A 21,213-nucleotide genomic window follows, 5' to 3' on the forward strand; every position below is an offset into this window, starting at 1 on the left:
AATTTCAGAAAAGATGCCCCTCTAAAACGTGTTGCAATAAAAATGTCACCCTGTCAATACATATGCTGTCCTACTTTTCGATTCCATGAAGGCTTTGCACACTTTCAATTATCTTCTTTTGAGGTTATTGGGAACAGTCAGTAATTACGGGTCAGTTAAAATAATTACGGCCACAAGGTGGAGATAGAATACATACACACAGAATTTTATAGTCTGCCAAATGCTTGCTATGTCGCAGGGCTAGAGAGGACTGTAATTTGACATTCCCCAGCTTTAACCTTTACATGGTCTTGTAAATATTGTATATAGGCTACCTCTGATGACTTGTGATCTTAACATTTTCAGTATTGTTTAGCCTAAAATCTGCATTCCGGGTTTCTTGGTCTTAACCGGTGACATTTGTATGTCAATGTATTCAGAAAAAGAGCTTCATTTCCTGCTCTGGTGCCGTATCATCAACCCCTCCAGTTATGCAAATATACGTGCAATAATTGAAAAACAAATGTATATTTCTTTGGACATAAACACTTGGATATTCTGACCTGTGTTACATAATATAAATCGTTATGAAAGTGAGAAATAAGTAGACAATGGTGTGGTGTGACTATTTTTTGTTCATTCGGCTTAATTTCATATTGCCTTAGTGACTTATCAATGAAGATAAATATTTTTATACAATGACGAGATGCTCACCCTAACAATGGTAATAGTTGTCCCAAAGGCGACAAGTTCAGGTCCAAAATAAACCCATAGAAATGCATTGTGGTTCTTTTTTTAAACGTATTTTAGCGAGAGTGAAACCTCTTGCTTTCACTCATCCTCTATGATGAAGAGCATGACGCAGTATCATTTATGGTTTCTTTTTTTAACGAAATTGTTTATCCCTTGCTATCGTCACCGCGGTACGTGGCACCTGTCCTTTGATTGGTCCGTAGTGATCCTGCTGCCATTGAAGAATTTGGAGCCCGTATAAAGGGGGTGTGTCTGCAGTGACAGTACACGCCTCTTATATAAAAATGTAATTTCTCCTAGTCGAGATATAAAAAAGGCAAAATACACCGGAGCTGTTTCCTTAACCAAGGTCACGACTCAGCTTCGAGTACTGCTTTTCTGTACAAACGCTTGCTTTTAATTTACGTGTGACAGGCGGAACGTTTTTTGTTTTTTTTTGTTTAAAGAAGGCGTCAATATCGAAGTAATTCCTTAATAATCATAATCAACTGCACGTGTGAATTCATGTCTGTATATTCTGACCAAATATACTGGTAAGTATGATTTTTGTCATGTATTTTTTTTACACCCGAGACTTCAGTTCGATGTTGATGAAACATTTTGGGATAAAGTTTCATTATTGCATGTAGCCTATGTGATTTTTAGCATTGCCTTTATATTTGCTAATGACCATAACAGGTATAATCAATAGAAAACTAAGATGCTTGGAAGAATGTATGTAAATCAAAAGAAAGTATTTACTGCTTCAAACCATTTCAACTGCGCTCTTGAATGTGTCAGGGTGCAGTCAGTGGCGTTGTTTTTGTTTTAGAACCTTTATAACGCCACCTGAAAGAAAAGTCAGATAACAAACAAAGCACTCCACATTTTTGGAGGTCTGTTTTTCAAATGGTGACAGGTGTCGAGCTGTCCTCCCAAGACTCCTTATCCAGGTGCCATGTCTGAGGTTGACCCTTTTCCTTTCATAAGGGGACATCATAGGCAGGTTAACGTTTTTTGCAGAGTGTTCACTAGTTGGCACAGCCACCAAGTCATAACTGGATTTGAAACCTAACCTTAAACCAAATGCACATGTTTTGTTTTCAATCATTTTACAATATAATCAATTTTGACATCTAGCCGAAATCCCTCAGTTCTGCCTCCAGGGCAAGATTCATGAAAATAAATGTCAACATGCACATCCTAGATTGGCAACCTAATGTTTCGCGACGCAATGCCTTTTAGTCAAACTACTGATAATTGCAGAAGTAATAACATGAGCCTACCTTGGTTTCTCGTCAAGCAATGATATGGAACTGTTCAACCACACTACTGTTTCACATTGTTTGACCTTTAGTGGTTAGACAATTGACCTTTTATTGGTGAGCTATTGTGGTGGGATGCAATAGAGGGAGGTGGAATGAGGCTCTTAACCCATTGACAGTCCATCCATCACCCAGAGGAGGCCTGTGACTCAATCTCTCCATTTTACTCTGGGTACTCCGACCTCCATATAGGCTTGTATGTAACATTTCATTAAGGATTAGAAGACTTCGTCCAAGACTTCATGCAATACATTTTTTTGCTTCTTTATTTAAATAAATAAAAAAATTACTCTGCAAGTCTGTTTGCGTGCACCAGGAAGTGAAGACCCGACCCTGTGACTTACAGTAACCACAAAGCTTCTCGTCTCCGCTTTGTGTGCTGCGCTGTTCTTCAGATATCACTGCTACATGGGGGACCCTTTTGCTAAGATCTCTTATTGTTTCCCCATGCATTGCTGCCTAATATAGCACTTTGCAGTTTATTTTTCAAAGCTCACTGCAGGAAAAAAAAAGTTGTTTCAGGTTTATCATGTTATAAGTCATAAGTGCAATCCCATAGGAGCCATTTGATAGCTTTCAATGTTTTGCCAGGGGCAGTTGTTGCATTTATGGGTATTACACTTGTAGGTGAGTGACGACTCACACTATCTCACCCCTGGTAAACAGGAAGACCTCTTTACTTTCATTTATTTTCTTTTTACACGTTTGAACTCTTGAAACAAGAACATGTAATTCTCCTATAAAGTGATCAGGTCATTGTGGATCAAATGCCTCTGCTTTGGCACCTTGGAATTATGGACTCAAGTTGTGCTGGAGCTGGACCTAAAAATTACCATGTTCTGTCCAGTCAGTAACACAGTAACAGTGTTTCCTATATTCTGAGAAGGCCTAGCTCAGCAAAGAAGCCTATGGGCTGGAGCAGAAATCTGGATATGGCCCATTAATTCCAACACATTTCAGAGAGATTGATTGCCCCCCCCCACACACACACACACACACACACACGCCTCCAGGTTGTGTGATTTGACCGGGAGCCAGGCAGCCCAGCGGTCACACTTTTATTTGGATAGTCCAGATTTTCCATCTGTAGATGCTCTACAGCTGGTCATGCTATCAACAAGCTGTATTGATAAGCAACTGCTTGCTAAGGTTACCGTTAGGCAGGGCCATCCAGTTCCAGGCATAAGCGGTCTTCTTAGAATAGTAGAATACACAAAGTGCAAGTTGGAAATTTGGTTGTGCATCAGCAGTTTTTCTCATATGTAACAACAATGGGGGCAATGCGAGTGCCATCCAGAAAATGTGTCAGATCATGCAAGATTACACATGTCTACATACTTGATGCGCAGAAGGAAAAAATGGGGAACAGCTCTCCTCGAAGAGGGAAGTTTGTCCGGTTCAATAAACCCTCGAACATAAATTGTCGGCAACACTGAGTTAACTGTTCTGTTGCCTAACAATCACATTTTGGAACAGTGAGTGCATGCTGACATCACGTGCATAAAACAACTCACGTTGGGGCGACCATTAGAGATATTTGGAACACACATGGGGCAAGGTTTTAAAATGTAAATATTTCTCTCCGCTGTCGAGGGGGGGGGCACTAAAATGTTGAACCTGTGAGGTGGGGAGGGGCCCCCAACCAAATCTCGCTTAGGGCCTCAAAAAAGCTAGAGCCGAACTTGCGGTTAGGTTTAGAATAAGGGTTAGGGGCAAGGTGAGGATAGTTCATTGAAATGTTACTGTAGACCATGGGTCTCCAACAGGTCGATCGCTTGCTACCTGTAGCTTGCAGCTCACCTATGAGTAGTTCGCCAAACAATTCTGAAAGTAAATACAATTTTCACGTGTTCCACTGCCAACTGTCATAAACCAATCTCACAAGTATCAGACACTGCAAGCTCCCAACTAATATCTAATCAATGGAACTTTGACATGATCCCATCCCTGGTTAGCCACTATTGGCTTAAAAATCTTATCTGGCAATTAATTTCCAGCAGTATTGCCTTTCTGCCTGTGTGGTGCGCACATTTGTCTATGACTCCGTGTGGAGCCAGTTGATGTCATAACCGTCTGGTGGGTTGACAGAGATGCCTTACCCAAAACCTTCTCAATTAAATGTGAACTGTGAAGTAGTATTATTTGTTATTTGCAAACTTTGCCATTAAATGAGCAGCAGCGGTACAGAACCGTCGCTAGACTGCATATTCCTCACTCCCTAGATGCGCAATTAAAGGGACAGATTAAAGGGGAATTGCACTCTAATCTAAATGTGTTCATTTTCTTCCAGACCAAAAAAAGAAATTGTATTCTCATATGATTTAATCATTGACACTCGACATCCAATTTAGTTGTTTTTCTATTAACAATTGTTCATTTGAGTGAAGAAAAAAAAATTAATCCAGCAATTTTTACTGGGAAATCATTTGGAAAACAAATCACAGATTTTATGTGGGCCCCCCCATAGTTTTTTTTTATTAACAATTATTTTACCAGGTACTGTGTATTGACAGAAAACAGTGCGCTACTTTCTCTTGTACAATAAGGACCCAGTGAAGAGTTGCAGGGGAGTGGAGAAGAGAAGAATTTGCCTATTTGAAAGATGTCTTGCGACATGTTTAATTTTTTAAAAGTAGCTCTTGTGCTAGAGAAGGTAGTCTGTAGAACATCTACAGATGGACTATACAAATAGTGTTACCGCCCTGTGTTGGTATGGAATCTCAGCAGCAGCTTCGCCTTTTCGCCAAGCCTCCTCAGATGTATAATGCACATAGCGAGACTCGGGAGGAGTAGAGGGGAAACAGTGTTAATTATGCAAGACGTAATATCCTATCGTGTGCACCGGGTCGCATTGCTATGGGGATATACGTTTTGTCTCTGTCAGCACAGACTGGCAGATGACTTGGCAAGACTGTAGAACAATGTGTCCTCAATTCGTTTCCATACCATACACACTTGGAGGATGATACAGCATAGAGGGTAGGGTAATATTATTTTTAGTTACTGAGTCATTTACCATTTAGAGTTGATGGGATTGTGCAGCTTTGTAGAGATACCTACCCTAAAGAACAAATCCTGACTGGCATCAATCCAGGAATTGGAGTCATCACACTGTCCTCACCACAGATTCTTCTAAAAATATCTTTGACACTGTAAATGTAATGTTGGACAGACAGACCTTCACACGTGCTCTAATGATCAGCCAAAGCAGCAGGCAACCTCTGTGATCCTTAGTTTTATTTATTTAGCCAGGACACGTGTCAGTCTGAGATGCCCCGTCTCATGCCCATGCCAGACCTCTGACTGGAATGTGTCTAGGACTGGCATTAGCCCACATAGGACTGGCATTAGCCCACATAGGACTGGCATTAGCCCACATAGGAATGGCATTAGCCCACATAAGACTGGCATTAGTCCATGTGACTGTGTACAGTATGTAGGCCTAGTTGTTTCTGTTGACAGTGCTAAAGATAGTCACTGAAGTGCCAAGCTGGCCAGTACCTGGTCATGTTGCATGCCCATGGAAGATGGGACAGCAAGTCCAGACAGAAGTTCTACTTGTCAATAGTCAAAGGAGTCATCTCAGGCCAATCCTGGTCTAAGATTAAGATACTTTTAAAGTGGTTTTGCCTTAACTGATCTTTGGCAGTGGCCATTATAGAATTTGTGGTGCCCTTTTAGAATTAATTTGTACTTTGATGGGTGCTGCCAGGGTAGAAGTAGGAATGCACAATATTTCACAAATATTTCACAAATTAGTTGGCACAAAGGCCAACTCATGCACAATGAACTTGTGAAGTGTTTCTTAACTGCATAGCCCATGTTAATCATTATCCTTATACATTTGGAGTTGTTTAATTATACAGAACACTTAACATGGCTCCTTGAGGAAGACATTTTCACATTCTTTTTTGAAAAAAAGGACACGTTTTGTAACATCGGGCAGAAACTTTTAGCAGTAATGGATTTGAATGGTATGTTCTCTCACTGGTTCAATTGTTACAGTACATGTGTTCCTCCACTTCTCATTGTGCCCCTTTGTTCTATTAGGACGATGTTCTGTTATTCTTAGCTGAGCAGGATGTTTATGCGATCCCCGAGCAGAAATATGACTGGCAAAGGCAGAGTGTTTATCTTTCTCCCCACACTTCTGCACAGGTCTGTGCTGTCACCACTCGATGTCCATCCCTCTCCATGTGTCTCTGGCTTACCCTCTCTCCTGTCTCAAGAATGAAATGGGTCTTTTGACATATTTTCCACACACAACCTTGCATATCCTTTGGACTAGTTTTTATTTTTAGATTTCCTGCTATTGTTGTCGTTGAACCAGGTCGACTAGTTTGTAAACGTATGAGAAGATTCCAGAAACCTATTCTGCCATTGGGTCTTGGCTTGTGCTTTCCCCCCGTGGCCCCCACCTGCACAAAAATAGTTTTCCTTCTCCCAATTTGAATGTGACACATGGTATGCAAATTTGGAAATGGAAATATTGATTGTTAAACAGCAGTAGCCATTGCTTCAGGGTGTGGCAATGTGTTGTGTGAAAAAATTTACACAGCATCTCTCCTTTTCAGTTTGAAGCAATTGACTTTTTCTTTCTGACAGATTCAGGATAGATTAACTATATAATGTATAGGAGCTTTGTCCCTTATTCTAAGGAATGAATACATCCACCTCAGTACTTTTTTATTGTGGTACCATAAGGCCAAGCCTTTTTACATGAAAGTGACGTGTTGGAAAATGTGGATGGCCTAAGGGCTTTATTTGCTATTTTTGGATTGACATAAATTTAAAGAGTTAATCTTTAACTTAATCCCCATAGAATGAAAGAATGGTTGTTGATCTCCATTTGTTTTTCTCCAATCAGAGTATGAGGGAACACTTTTGATGAAAGGTCTTGATTCCCACTGCAGACTGTCTTATCTTTACTGTGTGGGGATCTTGAATAATAACCATGGATGTCTTCTAAAGAATTCAACAAAGCAGTGAAGGGACATGAGTGAGTGGCAAACTATGAGTCATACGACACATCTCTATTTTTGCCCACAATCTCTTATGGTGAAAACATTTTCATTTTCCGATCACAGAAAGTTTACAAACCGAAAGTGTCCCTGAGGTTCCACTGTTGATTTCTCCATAAAGAGTCTTGAAGTCCAGTTCAGGGTCTTGTCTGACATTGTACATAGCAGTACTGTCAAAATACCTCAGAGGCAACTTGACAAATATTTGGAAAAGAGAGCTTTTAAGATGAAGTTGAGACGAAGAATCCATCCGGAGCAACATATATATGAAAATAATGTAGGCTCCTTTTTTGAAGTGCACTTCATTGGTTTTACCTAAAATGTTTCGTTGGTCATGGCTGCGGTATGTTCACATGATTAACCACTAAACCTTCAATTGTTTATACTGTAAAAGGAGGTTAATGGCACCCAATATTCATTTTTTTTTGCAGAAACAAACTGACTTGTTATAGTTGGAACAAGTCTGTTCTTGTTCTGCTCATCTGAGGCAGGTTGTGATCTATGTTCTGTTTCCTGTCCCCTATGGTGGGTTGGCCACCCTGACCGCAGTCCTGTGGACACTGGCTGCTGTGCCACCAGACTTGAAATAGAAAGCTTGAGATTCTCGCTCTGCTCGGCTGCCGTCTTGGTTCTCAAACGTCCCAAGAATATATTTCCTCCCACATAGTACCTCAGTTCAATCCTCCTGTTCAGTTATTTCTTACAGTGCATATACAGTGCGCCTTACTTCAACTAAAATGGAATGTTTTCGGTCCCAGTCAAATTGCACTGCACGCCCACAATGCATTCTCGCTATGACTGTGTCCCCTCTCTCCTAGTTGAAGCATACCTCGTACTGTATTTAGATATGGCTACCCAATGCAAACCACATATCAGTGGTGGTGTAGCTTTGCAGTGCACCAAATGTATGCTGCAGAGCCTGTCAGTGGTCAGACAAAATGAAAGCAAATGCATGCATAGAGACTAAACAAAATACTGAACAAGGCTTATGTGTAGCTTTTTCATTGCAAAAATAATACCAAAGGGCCAAATCTCATGCAACTACATGACAAAGTTGTACTCTGACATTCTCGCTGTTAGGATTAATTTGCATAACACTTGCCAAAGTAATAGCTACATGTAAATGATATTGCACCAACCTATCCGTTCTCCATTATGCAGCCTCTTGTACAGCACTATGATTGGGACACATGTACCGGCTCTGCATTGATGTAAAGTACTCAAGTAAAAATATTTAAGTCGTTTACATTTTTTTACTACTTATATTTTGGACAACTTTTACTTCACTACATTCCTAAAGAAAATAATATAATTTTTACGATTTCCCTGACACCCAAAAATACTTGTTACATTTTGAATGGTTAGCAGGCCAGGAAAATGGTTCAGTTCACCCATTTAACAATAGACCATCCCTGGTCATCCCTACTGTCTCTGATCTGGCGGACTCACTAAATACACATGCTTTGTTTGTAAATTATGTTTGAGTATTGGATTGTTCCCTGGCTATCAGTAAATAAAAACAAGAAAATGGTGCTTCCTGGTTTGCTCAAAATAAGGAATTTGAAATGATTGTATTCTGCTCCTCAGTTTGAAAGTTTGGGACTTATATTGGATCCTGAATGGTGGAATAACCCAGTCCTTTCCCTTATGTCTCTGTCCAGCCCAGTGTTTGTGCCGTGCGGAGACATGACTGAGGTGATGATCAGTAGCACCCCCATGGAGGACAGAAGGCTCAGCCCCAGCAAGGACCGGCTCTCTTTCCAGGTAACTAACACACATACTAACACCAGTTTTTGTCCTAAAGGGAAATTGGTTTGCAGCAAAATCATGGTATATAACCCATAAGGGCAGGGCTCTACGCTGACTGTTTTTACAAGAAGTACTTGTATGCTTAAATTGGAAAATCTGAGCACACACAGAGAAATATAGGAGCACACTTAAAAATATTTGATGTAATAAAGCTAGAATCCTACTTTCATTTTTTTTAGGCACTCTGGTACTGTTTAATTCAAATTCCAGGTCGCACAGAAAAATATTTAGGTGCATATGCGAGTAAAATGGTCACACTGTAGATCCCTTTTATATGGGGGAAGCCAAACTAGGAGGCAGAGGGTGAACTAGTTTTAATTGGTTTATGGTACACGTCCCTGTTCAAAGTCCTCGCCACTTAGTAACCCAAAAATGGTCTTGGATTTTTAACAAAAGATTGAGGTTGGATTAAGGACAGGGCTGCATGTTCAATCACGGTTCTTAATGTAAGCAGCTCACCCAGGGGACCATGGGTAGCGAGAGGTTTTGTTTTCTAACCAGAAGGTCTAAACATTAGCATTATTATTGTTATAACAAGTTATGCAAACAACCTTTTGGGGGGATTTCATGAGGGGATATTTAAGAAGAAAAAAATATATTTGCCTTGAGATTGAGTGTAGCTTTGCAGGGAGTTCGAGATGATTGCACAGACTTTTAAAAACATGCAAAGGACATTAATAGGAGTTAGTTGAATCTTCCGGTCTTTACTGTGGGGGACTGATAGCATGTCACGACAATACAACTCACAGATGGGCAACTTTCTGAGTAGCAGGCCATCAGGTGGCCTTGACAAGTTTTATTGTTTGGAAAGAATCTGAGACATTTTAAGGCAAAACCACTCCTTTACGAGTGTCTGTGACTGTACGTGTCAGAGACCCAGATGATGCAGACTGACCCTTTAGGAAGGTGGGCTGCCTTCCTCTCACAATTTACACCCAAGCTGTGTCTGTCCTGTGAGGCCACTAGGAAGCAGCACTCCTAGTGGCTGGTGATTTTAATGCAGGAAACCTCATTTCTACAAGCATGTCACCTGTGCAACTAAAAAAAAACAGATCACATGTACATCTGCCTCGCCCTGTATTTGACAAATCTGACCATATCCTACTGATTCCTGCTTACAAGAAAAAACCTCAAATGGGAAGTACCAGTGATGTGATCCAATGAAGCGGATGTTAAGCTACAGGACTGTTTCGCTAGCACAGACTGGAATATGTTGCAGGATTCATGCAATGACGTTGAGGAGTTTACCACATCAGTCACCGGCTTCAATAATAAGGGCATTAACATTGTCATCTCCTACATGACCAACCATACGTACATATCCCAAACAGAAGCCATGGATTAAAGGCAACAGCCACACTGAGCTAAAGACGACCTACCGCTTTCAAGGAGCGGGGCACCAGACGAGCTAAATGCCATCTATACTCGCTTTGAGGCAAGCAACACTCAACCATGCGTGAGAGCACCAGCTATTACGGATGACTGTGATCATGCTCTCTGTAGCCAAGGGCTAGACGGATTACCAGGACTTGTACTCGGAGCATGCGCTGACCAGTTGACAAGTGTCTTTACTAACATTTTCAACCTCTCCCTGACCCAGTCTGTAAAGCCTACATGTTTCAAGCAGATCGATATAGTCCCTGCGCTCAAGAACGCCAAGGTAATGCCTAAATGGCTATCGCCCCATTGCACTCGCATCTGTAGCCATGAAATTCTTTGAAAGACTGGTCATTGCTCAGATCCACAGATGACGCAATCTCTATTGCACTCCACACTGCCCTTTCCCACTTGGACAAAAGGAACACCTATGTGAAAATGCTGTTCATTGACTACATCTCTGCATTCAAAAACATAGTGACCTCCCAAGGTCAACACTAAGCTATGGACCCTGGATCTGAACACCTCCCTCTGCAACTGGATCCTGGACTTCTTAACGGGACGCCCCTGGGTGGTAAGGGTAGGAAACAACACATCCGCCACGCTGACCCTTAACACGCGGGCCTCTCATGGGAGTGTGCTTAGTCCCCTGCTGTAGTCCCTCTTCACCCATGACTGCATGGCCGCGCACGACTTCCAACACCATTAAGTTTGCAGACGACACCGGTGTAAGGCCTGATCATCGATGCCAATGAGACTATAGGGAGGAGGTCAGAGAACTGGCCGTGTGGTGCCAGGACAACAACCTCTCCCTCAACCTCACAAAGACAAAGGATCTGCTCGTGGAATACAGTGCCGACACGCCCCCATTCACATCGACAGGGCTGTAGTGGTATGGGTCGAAAGCTTAAAATTCCTCAGTCCACATCACTAAGGATCTATCATGGTCCACAGTCTTCAAGAGGGCACGATAATGTCTCAAAACATACAGTCAATAATACAGTAGAACAAAAGAAAACAAAAAGTCTATATACAGTGAGTGCAAATTAGGTAAATTAAGGAAATAAATAGGCCATTGTGGCGAAGTAATTACAATATAGTAATTAAACACTGGAATGGTAGATCGGCAGAAGATTAATGTGCAAGTAGAGATACTGGGGTGCAAAGGAGCAAGATGAATAAATGCAGTATGGGGATGAGGAAGGTAGGTAGATGGGCTGTTTACAGATGGGCTATGTACAGGTGCAGTGATCTGTGAGCTGCTCTGACAGCTGGTGCTTAAAGCTAGTGAGGGAGATATGAGTCTCCAGCTTCTGAGATTTTTGCAGTTCGTTCCAGTCATGGGCAGCAGAGAACTGGAAGGAAAGATGACCAAAGGAGGAATTGACTTTGGGGGTGACCAGTGAGATATACCTGCTGGAGCACGTGCTACGAGTGGGTGCTGCTATGGTGACCAGTGAGCTGAGATAAGGTGGGGCTTTACCTAGCAGAGACTTGTAGATAACCTGTAGCCAGTGGGTTTGGCAACGAGTATGAAGCAAGGGCGAACCAACGAGAGCGTACAGGTCGCAAGTAGTAGTGTATGGGGCTTTGGTGACAAAACGGATGGCACTGTGATAGACTGCATCCAGTTTATTGAGTAGAGTGTTGGAGGCTATTTTATAGATGACATCACCGACGTCGAGGATCGGTAGGATGGTCAGTTTTACGAGGGTATGTTTGGCAGCATGAGTGAAGGATGCTTTGTTGCGATATAGGAAGCCGATTCTAGATTTAATTTTGGATTGGAGATGCTTAATGTGAGTCTGGAAGGAGAGTTTACAGTCTAACCAGACACCCAAGTAGTTGTCCACCTATTCTAAGTCCGAGCCGCCCAGAGTAGTGATGCTGGACGGGCGAGCAGGTGCCGGCCGTAATCGATTGAATAGCATGCATTTAGATTTACTTGCAGTTGGAGGCCATGGAAGGAGAGTTTTATGGCATTGAAGCTCGTCTGGAGGTTAGTTAACAGTTTCCAAAGAGTGGCCAGAAGTATACAGAATGGTGTCGTCTGCGTAGAGGTGGATCAGAGAATCACCAGCAGCAAGAGCAACGTCATTGATGTATACAGAAAAAAGAGTCGGCCTGAGAATTGAACCCTGTGGCACACCCATAGAGACTGCCAGAGGTCTGAACAAAGGCCCTCCGATTTGACACACTGAACTCTATCAGATAAGTAGTTTGTAAACGAGGCGAGGCAATCATTTGAGAAACCAAGGCTGTCGAGTCTGCCAATAAGAATGTTGTGATTGACAGTCGAAAGCCTTGGCTAGGTCGATGAATACGGCTGCACAGTAATTTCTCTTATCGATGGTGGTGATGTCGTTTAAGACCTTGAGCGTGGCTGAGGTGCATCCATGACCAGCTCTGAAACCAGATTGCATAGTGGAGAAGGTACGGTGGGATTCGAAATGGTCGGTAATCTGTTTTGTTAACTTGGCTTTCGAAGACCTTAGAAAGACAGGGTAGGTTAGATATAGGTCTGTAGCAGTTTGGGTCTAGAGTGTCTCCCCCTTTGAAGAGGGGGATGACCGTGGCAGCTTTCCAATCTTTGGGAATCTCAGACGATACGAAAGAGGTTGAACAGGCTCGTAATAGGGGTTGCAACAATTTCGGCAGATCATTTTAGAAAGAGAGGGTCCAGATTATGCAGCTCTTTCAGAACATCAGCTATCTGGATTTGGGTGAAGGAGAAATGGTGGGGGCTTTGGCGGGTTGCTGTGGAGGGTGCCGGGCAGTTGACCGGGGTAGGGGTAGCCTGGTGGAAAGCATGGCCATCCATAGAGAAATGCTTATTGATATTCTCAATTATAGTGGATTTATCGGTGGTAACTGTGTTTCCTAGCCTCAGAGCAGTGGGCAGCTGGGAGGAGGTGCTCTTATTCTCCATGGACTTTACAGTGTCCCAGAACTTTTGAGTTAGTACTACAGGATGCAAATTTCTGTTTGAAAAAGCTAGCCTTAGTTTTCCGTAACTGCCTGTGTATATTTGTTCTTAACTTCCCTGAAAAGTTGCATATCATGGGGGCTATTCGATGCTAATGCAGAACACCGCAGGATGTTTTTGTACTAGTCAAGGGCAGACAGATCTGGAGTGAACCAAGGACTATATTCCTAGTTCAAAATTTGAGTGGGGCATGCTTATTTAAGATGGTGAGGAAGGCACTTTTAAAGAATAGCCAGGCATCATCTACTGACGGGATGAGGTCAATGTCATTCCAGGATACCCCGGCCAGGTCGATTTAGAAAGACCCGCTTAAAGAAGTGTTTAAGGGAGCGTTTGACAGTGATGAGGGGGTGGTTGTTTGGTCGCAGACCCGTTACGTATGCAGGCAACGAGGCAGTGATCGCTGAGATCTTGATTGAAAACAACAGAGGTGTATTTGGAGGGCGAGTTAGTTAGGATGACATCTATGAGGGTGCCCGCGTTTACTGATTTGGGGTTGTATCTGGTAGGTTCATTGATAATTTGTGTGAGATTGAGGGCATCAAGCTTAGATTGTAGGATGGCCGAGGTGTTAAGCGTGTCCCAGTTTAGGTCACCTAGTAGCACGAGCTCAGAAGATAGATGGGGGGGGAAATCAATTCACATATGGTATCGAGGGCACAGCTGGGGGCAGAGGGAGGTCTATAGCAAGTGGCAACAGTGAGAGACTTGTTTCTGGAAAGGTGCATTTTTAGAAGTAGGAGCTTGAATTGTTTGGGTACAGACTTGGATAGTAATACAGAACTCTGCAGGCTGTCTTTGCAGTAGATTGCAACACCGACCCCTTTAGTAGTTCTATATTGGCGGAAAATGTTATAGTTAGCGATGGAGATTTCTGGGTTTTTGGTGGTTTTCCTAAAGCCAGGATTCAGACATGGCTAAGACATCTGGGTTGGCAGAGTGTGCTAAAGCAGTGAGTAAAACATACTTAGGGAGTAGGCTTCTAATGTTAATATGCATGAAACCAAGGCTTTTACGGTTACAGAAGTCAACAAATGAGAGCACCTGGGGGTAGGGAGTGGAGCTAGGCACTGCAGGACCTGGATTAACCCCCACATCACCAGAGCAACAGAAAAGAAGTAGGATAAGGGTACGGCTAAAGGCTATACGAACTGGCCGTCTAGCACATTCTGAACAGAGAGTAAAAGGAGCAGGTTTCTGGACACGATAGCATAGATTCAAGGCATAGTATACAGACAAAGGTAAGGTAGGATGTGAGTACATTGGAGGTAAACCTAGGCATTGAGTAATGATGAGAGAGCTATAGTCTCTAGAGATGTTTAAACCAGGTGATGTTGTCGCATATGTAGGAGGTGGAACAACATAGTTTGTTAAGGCATATTGAGCAGGGCTAGAGGCACTACAATGAAATAATACAGTAATCACTAACCAGGACAGTGATGGACGAAGCATATTGATATTAGAGCGAGGCATGCGTAGCCAAGGGAACATATGGGTCCAGTGAGTGGTTGAGCTGACTGGGGAAACAGCAACTCAAACAGTTAGCAGGCCGATGCTAACAGTTAGTAGGCTGGGGCTAAGCAAGCTAGCAGTTAGTAGACCGGGTTAGCAAGCAAGCAGTTAGCAGGGGCTAGCAGTTAGCAGACTGGGGCAGGCAAGCTAGCAGTTAGCAGACTGGGGCAGGCAAGCTAGCGGTTAGCAGACCGGGGGCGGGCAAGCTAGCGGTTAGCAGACCGGGGCGGGCAAGCTAGCGGTTAGCAGACCGGGGCGGGCAAGCTAGCGGTTAGCAGACCGGGGCGGGCAAGCTAGCGGTTAGCAGACCGGGGCGGGCAAGCTAGCGGTTAGCAGACCGGGGCGGGCAAGCTAGCGGTTAGCAGACCGGGGCGGGCAAGCTAGCGGTTAGCAGACCGGGGGCGGGCAAGCTAGCGGTTAGCAGACCGGGGCGGGCAAGCTAGCGGTTAGCAGACCGGGGCGGGCAAGCTAGCGGTTAGCAGACCGGGGCGGGCAAGCTAGCGGTTAGCAGACCGGGGCGGGCAAGATAGCGGTTAGCAGACCGGGGGCGGGCAAGCTAGCGGTTAGCAGACCGGGGGCGGGCAAGCTAGCGGTTAGCAGACCGGGGGCGGGCAAGCTAGCCTTTGGGAGACGTCGCGATGGGGGTAAGTCTGTTTTTGCCTGTTTTTGATAGACCAGTCGTGTAGTTAGTAGGGATCCAAGTAGCTCTAGGTAGCTAGCAGGCCTAGCTGGTTAGCAGAATGGGCCTTCAGCTGGTGTCGCGCCTGAGGGGCCTGTTGGAGTCCTCGGGCAGATTATGTCGGTATTCCAGTCATGGAGGATCGGCGGGGTTCCGTGCCCCGTACCGGCAGTAGAAGGGGTCCGGATAATTGTACCCCAGGAGTAGGCTTCGGTGGTAGCACAGGAACCCTGGCCGGGATAGCTTCAGGCTAATTGGTGCTTGCTCAGGGATGTAAACGCTAGCCAGGAGTAGTCACCCGGGATTGCGGTGAGCTAGTTGCGAAGATCCAGATGAAAATGTTCAGTTTGCGGGGATTTGGGGGGGGGGGTAAATAAATAATAGGTCCGTTATGCTCTGGTTGGAGTCACGTTGTTCGAACTGGCGAGAGCTTTCTGAGCTAAAGGTTAGCTGATGACTGCTAGCAATGGTTTGCTGACTGATAGCTGGAAGTTAGCTGGCTAGCTTCAGTTGAGGGATTCCAGATCCGAAGTAAATATAAATACTTTTGGAGAAGAAAAAAAAAACGGATCCATTCCACATTTGGTGAGGCGGGTTGCAGGAGAGTATTTAGAAGTTGAGGTTTAGCAAAATATTTTTAAAAGATTTAAACAATATATACAAGGGACACGACAGGACGAAGACTTCTGACTGCTACGCCATCTTGGATTACATGTTGACTTTGATACAATTTGTGAGTCCATCACCTGAATGCCAACTGCGTCTCTGACTGTTAGGCAACACAGCCTTACATTTTGGAATAACCCCCATGTTTGAGAGTTGCTGTAGAAAAAAATCTGCAAAACAATGAAGCATGGAGGCATTTATAGAGCAAAGTAACTGGATGTTGGTTACGGAGGTGAGGGCTTCTCTGCAGCAGCTTCATTTGGAGTCTGCACTTGAGTGATTCCTGATCGCCCAAAGCTCCTATCACCCCCCACCCCCCTACCCCCACCCTACCACAACTGAAAATAGCTGTCATTGTGCCTCGCTAGCGATGTGTTGCCATTTCCTGCAGCTGGAAGTGAACTGAGCTGTGCTGATGTTGCTGGGGGTCTTATAGCAAGGTCACTCTCTGCCATCCCCCTCGGTGCTGACGCACAGACCTTCACAGCACAGACATTCACAACACAGGCAAGGATATGCAGATACTAAACCTCCCTGCGCACACATGCACTAACACACATACTCACACACACAGGCACTGACTAACATTCATACTCACTCCCACATATGCACACACTCAAGCTGATGTCTGGAGATGCAAATGCTAAATCTGTCCCACTAACCAGGCACTCGCAGCCAAACATACTGAAACACGGCAGTTTTCAGAACATTTAGTCATTTTCCTCCTCATCCCCCTCTCATGGTATTCAGGGAGACTTGGACCCTCTCTCTCTCCTGCCTCTCCCTCCTTCTCTTCCTCCCTCTCTCTCACTGTGTCTCCCTCTCAGCCTCATCTAATGCTTTATTTGCACTGGGCTTTTTGCCCAGACAGCAACATCGCTTTCCCCTTCCAATGTCTCCCACTGAAATATGCAGCTCTAAAAATATTCTTCCACTTCATCCAAACAGCAAAGAAATGCTGTTCTTTGACTAGGAATAGCTGTAATCTCTTGTCAGAGTATCTCATGCTCTTCATTTTAGATCCAAAAACGTCTGCACATCGTCCTGGGTTCTTCTTCAGCAAGTCTGGCATTGCACACCCACAACCCATTTAGGTCTAGCTTTTATTGCAGACAAAATCATAAAAAAAGAGCAGACTCCACAGAGATATATTACCCATTGCTTAGCTTTCAGTATCATGGGATTATTGGTTATTTAGTCATCCTATCAGAGTGAACCTGGTGAGTGAACCTGCAAGTAAGCATTTCATTGACTGTGTACCACATGTAGCCTGTGCATATGACAAATAAACTTTACTTGTCAATATCTACCACCTAGTGTTATTTTGGTTAAGCTAAGAGAAAGCTCTACTGCCTTAAAATGTGCTCTGTGTCTTGACTGTAACAAACTTACTGTAGACTTGCAATACTATGATTAGCTCTCGTATAATCTTCCCATTTGTAAGCACTTAAAAGCAGCTTTGGCACTATGCCTTCTGAAGCTATTAAATTTAGCCGCATGAAAGACTGATCGGGCACCCAGGACTTTAACTGTGTGTTTTTGTCCTTTCCTCAGATCTTCCCGGACCCCTCGGACTTCGAGCGCTGCTGTAAGCTGAAAGACCGCCTGCCGTCCATCGTAGTGGAGCCCACGGAGGGGGAAGTGGAGAGCGGTGAGCTGCGTTGGCCACCGGAGGAGTTCATTGTCTGTGAGGAGGAGGAGAACCATGGCAAAAGCCAAACTGGACAGCCGACGCAGAACAACGAGCACTAGAAGCCAAACAGACCCCACCCACCCTCCTACACACACCAGCAGGAGATCCCACTCGCACCTAACCACTCAAACAGACTGAACAGGGGCAGACATGTCAGTGATGCTCACTTTCCTTCCCTTGACACCAAAGCATCACTCTCAAGAGAAGCAATATGTAGTACCTTATCTACTCTCCAGATTTCACTTCTGTTGCTTTACCTTACACTCACACTCCATATGCATGAAAGTACACACACACACAGAGTTTAAACCAACCCCAAAATAGAGGCCCAGTTAAACGGTAGCAGCTCTGGGCTTTATGGACAATTCTAGTACTGCAGGATACTACAGTTCCCACACCATTCGGTCAAATCTGCTGGCCACATGACTCCAGAGACTCCTCATACCCATATAGACTACTGCTGTGGTACCCAAGCGGTCTTCTGTTTTTCATACTTTCCTTCAGTATATGGATTGAAATATACATGACTGTGATTGCCATTGCAGTCTATGGATCTCATAGCCAGTCTTTAAAAGTCAGTGCTTGTGCATAGGTTGGTGGGGTTTGTTTTGTTCGTTTCGTTGGATTCTGGTGGTTGACAGGAAGTAGGGGTTACTGTCTAAACACAAGGAGACCTTTGGTCTCCGTTGGGTAAAGTACTAGTTTTTTACACTGAGATGGAAAGAGAGGAAACGCTTCCCTAATTCTGTAACAATTAATAATATGTACAGTATGTTATGAAGGCTGGTTGTGCCCTGAAGCACTCATGTGCTTTTATTTTGTTCTTGTTGTGTACCCCTGATGTCATTGGATAGGTATTGGAAGTGGGAGACGGTAAGAGTCAAAATATTTTTGAGATTATGTAGTGATTTAAAACCAACAGTGTCACTATAATGGACAAAGACTCACTGAAGGACATGTAAATATATGTTTGCCCTCAGAACCAATACCTGAGGTTACTGTTGATGGTTGGTTTATTTTATTATTGTCGCAAAACATTCATGAGACTAAAATTAGTTCTTGGTTATTCTCACCCGAGCTCAGAGTTCCCTAATCTAGTCTTCCTGTTCTTTTGAAATCCATGATGGGTATGTCAGCCTCAATGTTCAAAAAGTAAGGTATAACATGATGCGTGGTCAGTGACTTTGCCAGATAACTTTTGTACATTTCTGAAACTCCAATTTTCCAGTTCATAAAATTGGGCATTGGTTCATGGACTCTGCACTGTTACTAACCAGTCCTCAAAAGTAGCTTAATTTTCTGATCTTGAAAACAGTTACCGGTGTCTGTCACTTTGTCAGTTAGTTAGTTGGCTAACTCATTGATCGTGTCTCATAAATTGCCACTTGGTTTGTATGCCATTTGAATGACCAACGGTGTTTTGCTCTCTATTTATATTCTACATCACCAGCTCCATGTCCAGGCTTCTTGGAAGGATGTATATTGTTAAAAGCATGTTTTCTGCAGAAAAAACTACTTATGTATTTCATTTATGATACTGTATATGAAGCGTTGTGTACGTCTCTCTCTCTCTCTCGCACATTTAATTTCCCTGTACATGGCATTAGAACTCTGTACAGAATATCTCTTTGTCTCTCTCTGCTGTCACCCACAAGTCCTGTGTAGTTTTTGTAAAACTCAGGGAGATTAGCTGCCATTTTGCTGTAATTTTTTTGTATTTAGACCACTTTACTCTGATGAACAGAGGTTGTAAATAAACATTTGAATTTGCTTTCAACTGTCTGACTGATTCCTTGTGCTACGTCAGAGGTTGCAAAAGCAGATCCACTGCTATGGGGTAAAATCCACTTTTTCTGGGGTAACCCTATAGTGTATCATATTGTGTTTCTTGAAAGCAAACTTCTTTTGTAAAACAACATTTTATCCCCCTTACGTGCCATGGTTACAGGATCTAGTGCCTTTGGTTTTACTTCCTGCACATCATTGCGTCTTTATCTTGCCTTGTTCTTGATGCATGTATACATAATATATATATAGCAGCACAGACCACACGTCTTCCTGTTTTCTAACCTCCCCCCTCTTCTCAGGCACTAAAATGATTTAATCTCTACATCCTACTGAAGCATATTGCTAATACTTAAGTCAGTTAAGATATTCGTAGATTGCTATGAGTTGCTAGCAACCGTGACATAGTACAATGCTGAAAACACACATGCTTATACTTCACATGAACAAATGAAAAGTCTCTATGAAAACACATTTTACAGGTCATTCACTGCTTTGTGCTTGTAACATGGTCTGGTCAAGTTTGATTGACTTGTACCTGGAGCTGTCCATCAAAGTGAAGGGGTTGGGACTGAGGGGGGCAAGGGCCTCCCAGATTGTCCAGGTAGCACTCCCAAGGTCTTTGGGACACTCCCTGGAAACAGAACAATGAGCTGACATTTTCTCCTTGCTGGAAAAAAAGCTGTGCATGAAGAGTTATTAATACAGAGAGGCTGATAATGATGAGGCCGTGGGACCGCAGTGAGAAGTTTTTATTTCACCTTTATTTAACAAGGTAGGCCAGTTGAGAACAAGATCTCACTTACAGCTGCAACCTCCTGGCCAAGATAAAGCAAAGCAGTGCGACACAAACAAGAGTTACACATGGGATACGCAAACATTCTGTCAATAACATAATTGAAAAATCTATAAACAGTGTGTGCAAATGTAGTAAGATTAGGGAGGTAAGGCAATAAATAGGCCATCGTGCCAAAATTATTACAATTTAGCATTAACACTGGAGTGACATATGTGCAGATGATGATGTGCAGATAAAGATACTGGGTTGCAAAAGGGGGGGGAAATATGAGGTAGTCCGGTGTGCTATTTACAGATGGGCTGTGTACAGGTACAGTGATCGGTGATCTGCTCTAACAGCTGATGCTTAAAGTTAGTGAGGGAGATATAAGCCTCCAGCTTCAGTGATTTTTGCAATTCGTTCCAGTCATTGGCAGCAGAGAACTGGAAGGAAAGGCGGCCAAAGGAGGTGTTGGCTTTGGGGATCACCAGTGAAATATAACTGCTGGATCGTGTGCTACGGGTGTGTGTTGCTATGGTGACCAGTGAGCTGAGATGAGGCTGGGCTTTGCTAGCAAAGACTTAGATGACCTGGAGCCAGTGGGTTTGGCGACGAATATGTAGCGAGGGTCAGCCAACAAGAGCACACAGGTCGCAGTGCTAGGTAGTATATGGGACTTTGTTGACAAAACGGGTGGCACTGTGATAAACTACATCCAGTTTGCTGAGTAGAGTGTTGGAAGCTATTTTGTAGATGACATCACCGAAGTCGAGGATCGGTAGGATGGTCAGTTTTAAGAGGGTATGTTTGGCAGCATGAGTGAAGGAGGCTTTGTTGCGAAATAGGTAGCCAATTGTAGATTTAATTTGGG

At 43.6% G+C, this 21,213-nt stretch overlaps 1 protein-coding gene across 1 annotated transcript; it reads left to right on the top strand.

Moving 5' to 3' along the window:
• Positions 1-1,010: 1,010 nt before the first annotated feature.
• On the top strand, positions 1,011-19,550 carry LOC112232885 (protein LBH-like). The gene is made up of 3 exons (XM_024400155.2): positions 1,011-1,265; positions 8,719-8,821; positions 17,641-19,550. Exons 1-3 carry the CDS (start codon positions 1,237-1,239, stop codon positions 17,836-17,838), a joined length of 330 nt encoding a protein of 109 aa, XP_024255923.1. The 5' UTR covers positions 1,011-1,236; the 3' UTR covers positions 17,839-19,550.
• Positions 19,551-21,213: the final 1,663 nt, after the last annotated feature.

This window comes from Oncorhynchus tshawytscha, linkage group LG08 (genome assembly GCF_018296145.1).
Source record: "Oncorhynchus tshawytscha isolate Ot180627B linkage group LG08, Otsh_v2.0, whole genome shotgun sequence".
Taxonomy (NCBI): Eukaryota; Metazoa; Chordata; class Actinopteri; order Salmoniformes; family Salmonidae; genus Oncorhynchus; species Oncorhynchus tshawytscha.